The sequence below is a fragment of the Antedon bifida genome, chromosome 11 (assembly GCF_963402885.1).
Source record: "Antedon bifida chromosome 11, ecAntBifi1.1, whole genome shotgun sequence".
Classification (NCBI taxonomy): domain Eukaryota; kingdom Metazoa; phylum Echinodermata; class Crinoidea; order Comatulida; family Antedonidae; genus Antedon; species Antedon bifida.
Window position 1 is genome coordinate 12301986 of NC_136236.1, and position 9135 is coordinate 12311120.

Consider the following 9135-nt stretch of genomic DNA (forward strand, 5'->3'; position numbering starts at 1 on the left):
CTGAAAAGTTAGGAGTCTTCCATTTGTTTTGGCCTCACGATCGATCGAAAAGTGGGCGAATTACAGGTGAAAAACAAAAATATCAATCCGCGCGCAATGCATTTTGGGATTTATTGCGGGCCGCTATAATTATTAGAATCGACTTATTTTTCACATTTTTAACCGTTTAAAGACGAAAAAAGTTATCGCAATAGGACCATATAGTATTATTTTTACATTAAATATAGTTTGTGATCTTAAATTAGATCCAAAAAACGTAGGGAAGGGGGCTTTAAATGCTTATTAATACACACAAGACGACTAAGTTCGTTGCTTAAAAAGAACGAAAAGAAAAAGTTTTGGTGACGACTAAACTATAGAGGGCGTCTCTTGAAAAGCAATACGCATGCTCACAAACAATGTACAATTTTTGAATGTTGTTGTTTGACGTTGTTGTTGATCGTTTTTTTGTCAGTAGAGTTATTAGTAGGCCTGGTTAATTGTACTTACTTTCGTGTACGTAATATTTGTTCAGATATACCTAACAGGTGTATACATTAAGCGTAATTAGGCAGGACTAGCTAGATTACCGAGTAGGCATTTCCTAGGCCGATCAAAACTGGCGGGAATTCACACTCACAGTACAGCTACTGCATGCTGTGCGACGCGTACGGCGAAACGGTTGTCGGTGCTAGTGTTCTTGGACGATTCGTCCCTCTCTAACCTGTGCAGTGGAGTCGTATAGTGAGGCTAACAAACTACACTCTACTATGCTTAGGGCCTACATATGACTTATTATATAATAGGAGATTGCTCTAGTCTACTATTAAATTACACAGATTAATTTGTACAAAAATTACTATTTTGAACTTTGAATCTTTCAGAAACTAATAATAGATAGGGCCTATATCAAAAGCATAAAATTTTTTGGTTTGTAGAACTTAGAAGATGAATCGTAACAGCAATAGATCATCTAGTGGTAGCCGTGCATCTAGTGGAAGCCGTGCATCGCTAGCGCCTCTACGTATTAAACAAGAAAATGCACACGGTATGACTTTAATTTTTGTGTTTGACATTTTATTTAGAAGACAGCATTTAGGTTGGCTTAAAAATCAAAATGGTGTTAATTACATCATCTTTCTTGCTATTTTTAGCTGGTTCAAGAGGCCGCTCTTTAGCTGTCGGACGTTTGTCGACAGGAGCAAGTTCAAAAGCATCAACCAGTCGAAGTTCACTGGGCACGTCAAAGAAATCAATGATTCCTAAAGCCAACATGGGTGGCCTTAGCAAAAGGTTTGTCTCATAAAAACAAATTGTTCAGGATTAAATACTTAAAGGTGGTGAGAAAAGAAGGTAGAAATGTGCCCAGTGTGAGAGAACAGTAAAAAATGCATCAATATTTTTCAATGATAGTTTTTCTTATTTTTAATACAGTAGGCGGTCAAGTAACTATGGACGTCAAACCTATGGACATGAGGTGGTGAAGGACCCACGCCCTATCAGTGACAAGTCATTCATGCACCGTGAAATCAAAGATATCGTTGAGGTAGAATTCTTTCTGGTTTTCCTTCTCTGGTTATTTTGGTAGCTTATCATTTCATTCTAATACCTCAAAAAAACTAATACAAATTTGTTCTTTTGTTTCAGTTTCTGGTAGACAATCGCTATCCCACACCGGTAACCACCAAGTCACTAGTGACGCCAACAACTAAGGACTTTCTCAGAATATTTGAGTTTATTTATGCATTTTTGGAACCAAAATTTGTGATTCCTACAAAGCATGAGGAAGAGTTACCAAAAATATTGAAAACAATTGGGTGAGCAGAGAGATGATAGGTTCTGTATTAACAATAAATTGCTTTGAAATCATCAATAATAATATAAATAAGAATTGAAATTAAATGAAACAAAACGTACAAATCACTAATGCACGAAAAGGTCTTCACTCTTAAATTGACCCTCTTGTTTTATCTACAAAAACACACCTTAAATCTTATCCCAATGGCTTTTTTTGCACAAGTGCCACATTTGGAACCAGCTTCCACTCCATATCTGTCAATGTAAATCTCTTAGGAATTCACATCTCGCCTTTTTCAATAATTCTTGTTCTTGATACATCAGTAAATAGCACTTTATAAATGTATATTATTATTATTAATGCAAACTGACATAACCTGATGTCTTTAATTTGTTTATATCTTGTGTCTAGCTACCCATTTACTATTAGTAAGAGCTCCCTTTATACCATTGGTAGCCCTCATACCTGGCCTCATCTACTGGCAGCCCTGCATTGGCTCATGGAATTAGTAAAGGTAAAAATTAAATATTATGTCTATGTTGAAATACAAAAAAAAGTTACAATCAATCCTTACATACTGCATAAAGATGCCCAAATAAGGAATAAAACAGCAACAAAAAGATGAAATATCTTGATCTACAGTATTTGAAGATGAGTGCTAGTTGATCGAACCCAGCACCATTTTAATTTTATGGTCAATCAGCAAAGTATCTCATGCAAAACATTCTTAATTTTTTGTTGTAGTGTGGAATGAATATGAAGCCAGAAGTAATGCTGTATCAGTGTGAAGATGATATTGCAGACGAGTTTGACGGTAAAACTGAAGCTCAGGTAAGTATATCAGTTACTGTATGTAAGTAAATGCTTAGCAGTTTGAGGAGTACCAAGGCAGAATGCTTAGCAGTTTGATAAGTACCAAGACAGAATGCTTAGCAGTTAAATAAGTACCAAGACAGAATGCTTAGCAGTTAAATAAGTACCAAGACAGAATGCTAAGCAGTTAAATACCAAGACAGAATGCTTAGCAGTTAAATAAGTACCAAGACAGAATGCTAAGCAGTTAAATACCAAGACAGAATGATAAGCAGTTAAATACCAAGACAGAATGCTTGGCAGTTAAATACCAAGACAGAATGCTAAGCAGTTAAATACCAAGACAGAATGCTAAGCAGCAGTACATAAATGATAATGTAGAGATATCATTGTCAATATCATTTTTGTTTTTATTTGTCAGATTCTGTATGAGTTTGTAGAATGTACGTATGATGCATTTTTAGCTGGCTCAGATGAATATGAGGAAGAGGAGAAAGCTCTTGCGCAAGAATTTAGTAAGTTGTTGAATCGTACAATACATGAAAACTTATATGGCATAATCCTAAAGGATTTTGTGCTAGCATGTGAAAGACCCTGTGCTATTATAATTCATTGCCTCATGCTTTGGATGGGCCTTTAAGCCGTTGGTTGCGTACTTAGCACATGTCCACAATAAAGAACTTGGAAGAGGTTATTCAAAAATAGTAAAGAATTGTCTTCTGGTGTGCGGCCATCTGGGAGGGAGAACAGTTTTGTACTGAAAAGTTCACCCATTATTAAAAAGATAAATAAAACACTGGAGACCTCACATAGGTGACACAGCAATGTGTGTTTTAAGGTTTGTGATTATTTCGCTACAATATTAAATTTGTTATTGTGATTATTCGTTACAGGGCGTAAAGCAGTATGTGTGGCGGGTGACATGCAGCAACTGGAGGCAGAGAAACAAAGACTAAGAGCAGAGTTAGAAGTCTTAGAAAATGAACCAGTAATACAATTATCTTCAATACTCATTTTCCCAATCAATTCAGTATCTGTTTTTTTTTTAAATTAATAGTGGAGCTTTTGGTTTGTGGCTACCTAGTGTATGACCTACATGTCATAGGTCATTGCGTTGACCTACAGTCGAAACCACTGTGTTGTGGAATAGAGTGATGAGTTAGGTCGTAACTTCTCGGTATGCGCACAATGAATTAACATAAATTTAACATGTTCGTAGGTTCTTAGTTGTATCTCTTTTTAGCTTTAAAAATGCTTCAAATTTGTTAATAATATCATATCATTTATTTCGCCATATAGAAAAAACAAACAGAACAAAAGTAAATCAATGAGGCAGGATTACCTAAATGTTATAACAAAAATAACATTATAATTATAGTTACAGTAAACATAATAGTTTTAATAATCATGAAACAATTTGCTTTTTTCAGTGCCAATTGACTTTGTTGCAAGAACGCTATCAGGTGATGCAGATCGACAACAACCGGTTCAAGAACTACCTGATAGAACTTGACAATCACAAACGAGCACAAGAACAAAAACTGACAGAGGTTGACTGCAGATACCAACAAGAAGGTAAGGCGAGCTCACTGTTTAATTAGACAATAAATACTTACTACTTAAGTACTTAAATTCACCCTCCCACCTATCTCCTTAAAGGCCAATTTACACAGTGTAGATCCTATGCTAAGCTCCATTAATGTTTTAAATACTAGACCTAGAAATGTACAAACTTTTAATGGAAGTACACAGAAAACGACATACTATTGTGTATTATATTACACAGGATTGATGACATCGATATTCATGTTATGCGTACAATACATGGTACTTCCTATTATTATACTTCATCAGTGCTTAAGCTCTGTCTACACTATCAAAGTTTGTTTATGTGACAAAAAAATGTGATATACACTACCATATGTGGGCATTATTTTTGCAGCTCTTGCATATGAACAAACACAAGCTGAGAACCAACAGCTGCAACACATCTTTGACACGCAGGAGCTGAGTGCTACGGACGTTGAGAGGATTAAAATGCAACAAAGAGAACTGGCGCAAACACTGCAGGTTTTGGAGAAAGAAAAAGAATCACTTGATCGAGAAATATGGCAAGAAGAGAAAGCGATAGCAAAGAAGAGAGAACAGGTTCGAATCTGTCAACAAACATCAAATAGTTATATATTTTTAAAAATGGCTATAATATAATTATAAACTGTATTTCAGCAATATATAAGCCATGCACAATAGGAATCATAAATTGCATCGTTTTGCCCAGGAGTACAGAGGGCCATCATTTCACAATTTTTACTGAGAATCAATAACATTTTTAAAACAGTTTAAATTGGAACAATGAAAGTTTAAAACTTTACAGAGGATTTTAACTAATTAATACAATGATAGTAGGTTTTAATAAAGTAAAGCTATAAATTTATTCTAATAACCTAGATGCTATGACAGACTTAAATTTAATTTTAGTGAGAATCAACATTTTTAAAAACAGTTTAAATTGGAACCATAAACATTTAACAGACAATTTTTTTTCTATAAAGTATACATTCATTCTAATAACCTAGATGCTATGACAGACTTTGCTTATAATTTTTGTTTTTTAGATCGACCAACAAGCTCAAACGTACAACAACATGGCTCGTAAGTTGAAGCTGATTCCCTCAACCGCAGAGAATGCTCACGGCATTGATTATGAACTAAGACTGAACTTTGTCTCACAACATCCAGACCACAATAGCATGATGAACTTTGCTAACATGATCAAGGTTTGTATTAAAATCTGTCTACACTATCTAACTTTATGTCTAAAAATGTGATGTGCTCATATATGGACATGATGATGTCATATCGCTACCCTATTTGGACATATCACATTTTGTTGTTTCCAAATGTATTTTAGTTTAGATTCTCTCGACTATGTGTTTGATCTTTCCGGAAAAGTCTTAATAAATAATTTTAATCTTTGAACTGCCCAGGATTTGTAGGGTAGATACAGACAACTGTATATCAAATTCATCATACTGTATGTATTTGTATCTTTTTTTTCGTAGCCCGCTTTGTTACAGTTAAAAAAACAAGTAAAAGAGACTCTCCATGATATTACCAATAAACTTGCCATGGAAAAAGAAACGTTGGAACAGGTCAGTATTGTAACCAAATTAACCTTTGACATTGTGTAATACATTATTTGACCTATTAACCTACAACATAGCAAACATCAACAAAAATATACTAAAGTATAACAATTGTATGTTTAAATAAGTTGATACTATTTATTTTATCCAAGATCTCGGAGATGGTTGAAAATAAACAAGATGAAATTGGACTTCAGGAAACCCAATTAGAAAGAGCTGAAAGGGAGTTCTTAAGCCATAAAGAGGTACATACATCAAATATATAGATATCAGCATCGCTGGTTACAATAAGAGAATAGTATAGGACAGATGAATGAGCATTGTTTGGTGGCAGCTGTTGTATCGTCCACACATGCAGGCTATTCCCCAACATTTACATATATACTATAATCTGTAGTGCTAGTAGTAACATGTTTGCCATGAGGAGAATTCCCTCTTTATGCATGTATGCAAGTGTGTCTATGGTTTTAGATTAAGAGTTGTGAATAGTGAAAATTATTTGGTTAGGTGTACTACAATACAAACTATTTGTTATGATATTCAAATCTGTACACTAAATGGGAAAAAATCCTATTTTAGTTTGATTTTCCGTTTTGTATTATTTTTTGTTGTACAGTATGGAATATTTATACTGAAATCAAATAAAATAAAACTATAAAAACAGAACATTTGGAACAAGTTGGAACGAGAACGCAAACCCCTCGAATTGACTGAAATACCGAACAACAATATCAACACTTTTAAAGAAACATCTTACTCAGATATTGTATCCTAATGTTTTGTATTTCCAGCGTTTGAACAAAGAATACAAATCGAGTATCGAACAGGTTCATATTCTAGAGTTGGAGTTTCTTGAATTAAAACAACTTTCGGAAACAGACGTCGAAATCCAAGCTAGAGAATTGGCCGAGATGAAACGAAAGTAAGAGTTTTCTACAAAAGTTAATCATTAAGCTTAATGATGTTTCTATGTATATGCATTCCTAGTTTACAAAATCCAACGCTTGGTTCTCACTATGATGCAATGCAAGGACGTAGACACAAATGAGTTGACCAATGACAAGTGACAGTCAAATATATCCATAGCTTCTTGTGATTGGTCAAATCCCTTGAGTTACGTTGTTGCGTTGCGTCTCTAGTGTGAACCAAGCATTAATTTTAAGAGGTGCTGGCAATGTAATGGTATTTCCCCTGGCCTAATCAAAAAGTATAAAAGGAAAGGCTAAACACATACGCTAGTTGGTCAGCGTGATAAGGCCAAACCTTCAACATAACTAAAGCACTGTCTACACTATCAAACTAGTTTGACAAAAAAAGTGTGATGTACCCAAATATGGTAGTGATATTTTCAAATATGGTGCAGTGATATGACATCATCATGTCCATCTCATTTTTTTTTGTCACATAAAGTTTGATAGTGTAGACAGAGCTTATCATTTTCTTCTATCTAAGGGCTCATCAAGAGTTATTGAAAATGAATGAGGAGAAGAATCAGTACAACAGTTTCCTACTAGACGCTGTGAATGTCATCCTACAACATAAAACAGAAATACAGGTATGCTATCCTAAAGAGTCACATGGGGTTTGGTTCACTCTTCTATCGATCTGAAGATGCAGTTCTAAAATCAAATTTATTCCCATTTGTAAAACCATGGTTGTTCTTCCCTACATGTTTTAACATTAAATATTATGTACAGTTTAAACATTTAAAAAAAGTTTTAATGATTGTAATTTTTGTTTACTAATTTGTGTATTATTAAATACTGTATTACTAAATATATTATTTTTTATATTTTCAGGAACGGATTGACGGATTGCACAGAAAAGCAGAACAGGATCTTGCCGAGTTGGAGTAGGAACAATGTCATCATGTAACTACAGAACCTATGATTTGTGAAACGACCTATGACCTCTAAACTTGTTACGTTATGTTTATTTATTGGATGGAAAAATATAGAAAACTAATTTAGCAAAGCAAATAGCATTTTTTTTCCCCTATTAACTTTGGAACATTTTCTTTCTGTTAAATTTGCAAAATGTTATTATTACATAACATTGTTGTTGTTGTTACATAATAATAATGAACAAAAATAATAATAATAACTGGTACTTGATATAGCGCATTATGCTGAAAGCCTCAATGCGCTTTACAAAGACAGAAAATTTAGAAAAATTACAAATTAAAAAGGTGGGTTTTGAGGAGAGATTTGAAGACACTGGTGGAAGTAGCCTGACGGATTTCAATAGGCAACGCATTCCATAGAGAAACGGATGCCGAAGAAAATGAACGATTTCCATAAAACTTAGTGGAAGGATGAAATATATGGGCAAGAAGAGACTCGGATCTAGATCTCAGAGACCGCTTACTGTAGGAACATAAGGTTGAATAAGTTCAGAAATGAACTTAGATAAAGAATTATGAAGAGCTTTGAAAACAAATAGCAGGATCTTGAAGGTAATTCCTTGAAGCTGTCTCAGCACAGGTGTGATATGTTGCCTTATGGGGCTTTGAACGACCAATCGGGCAGCTGTGTTCTGGACTCACTGAATTTTAGAGATATCCTTTGCTGGTAAGCTATAAAGTAATGAGTTACAACAGTCTAGCCTTGATGTAACAAAGGCGTGAACAAGAATCTCAGTTGATCTTGAATCCAGGTACTTCCGAATGCTTCCAATTTTACGAATAGTGTGAAGCCTAGCTTTGCAGATGTTGTGTACCTGATTGGACATGCTTAGGGGCCCGCATTAGCTCGTGAGCGCTGATAGCGAACTTAAATATAAAAAGATATTCTTACCTTACAACATCGTAGAACTGGTGACTGCTATTATAAATCCAAATGCGTAAAATTTTGACATGCTTATAAATCCACATGGTAGTTCTGTATAATAGTCAACACACTTGTATGCAAATGCAATGCTTATAAATCCACATGTAGGCTGAGTACAACTACAATTGTCATTCTTATAAATCCACATGTAGGCTGAGTACAATTGTCATTCTTATAAATCCACATGTAGGCTGAGTACAATTGTCATTCTTATAAATCCACATGTAGGCTGAGTACAATTGTCATTCTTATAAATCCACATGTAGGCTGAGTACAATTGTCATTCTTATAAATCCACATGTAGGCTGAGTACAATTGTCATTCTTATAAATCCACATGTAGGCCGAGTACAATTGTCATTCTTATAAATCCACATGTAGGCTGAGTACAATTGTCATTCTTATAAATCCACATGTAGGCTGAGTACAATTGTCATTCTTATGAATCCACATGTAGGCTGAGTACAATTGTCATTCTTATAAATCCACATGTAGGCTGAGTACAATTGTCATTCTTATAAATCCACATGTAGGCTGAGTACAATTGTCATTCTTATAAATCCATATGTAGG

General features: G+C 34.5%; 1 protein-coding gene across 2 annotated transcripts; it reads left to right on the forward strand.

Annotated features, from left to right (window-relative positions):
- Positions 1–399: 399 nt before the first annotated feature.
- LOC144855273 (kinetochore protein NDC80 homolog) lies at positions 400–8170 on the forward strand. 2 transcript variants are annotated; one of them, XM_078713078.1, is made up of 17 exons: positions 400–495; positions 918–1027; positions 1134–1272; positions 1414–1525; positions 1627–1796; positions 2189–2291; positions 2522–2608; positions 3012–3105; positions 3484–3578; positions 4021–4165; positions 4533–4738; positions 5206–5367; positions 5653–5742; positions 5889–5981; positions 6528–6658; positions 7189–7291; positions 7536–8170. In XM_078713078.1, the coding sequence occupies exons 2-17, from the start codon at positions 928–930 to the stop codon at positions 7590–7592; spliced, it is 1887 nt and encodes a 628-aa protein (XP_078569204.1). In that variant the 5' UTR covers positions 400–495; positions 918–927; the 3' UTR covers positions 7593–8170. The 2 variants fall into 2 exon arrangements, with proteins under 2 accessions (XP_078569204.1, XP_078569205.1); XM_078713079.1 differs by lacking the exon at positions 400–495 and adding an exon at positions 505–527 and having other exon boundaries at positions 925–1027.
- Positions 8171–9135: the final 965 nt, after the last annotated feature.

Excerpts from the sequence above, each read along its gene's own strand:
- LOC144855273 (XM_078713078.1), top strand. The coding sequence starts at position 928 with ATGAATCGTAACAGCAATAGATCATCTAGTGGTAGCCGTGCATCTAGT. Across the intron at positions 2,609-3,011 it reads ACGGTAAAACTGAAGCTCAG|ATTCTGTATGAGTTTGTAGA; the intron begins GTAAGTATATCA and ends TTTATTTGTCAG. Across the intron at positions 4,739-5,205 it reads TAGCAAAGAAGAGAGAACAG|ATCGACCAACAAGCTCAAAC; the intron begins GTTCGAATCTGT and ends TTTGTTTTTTAG.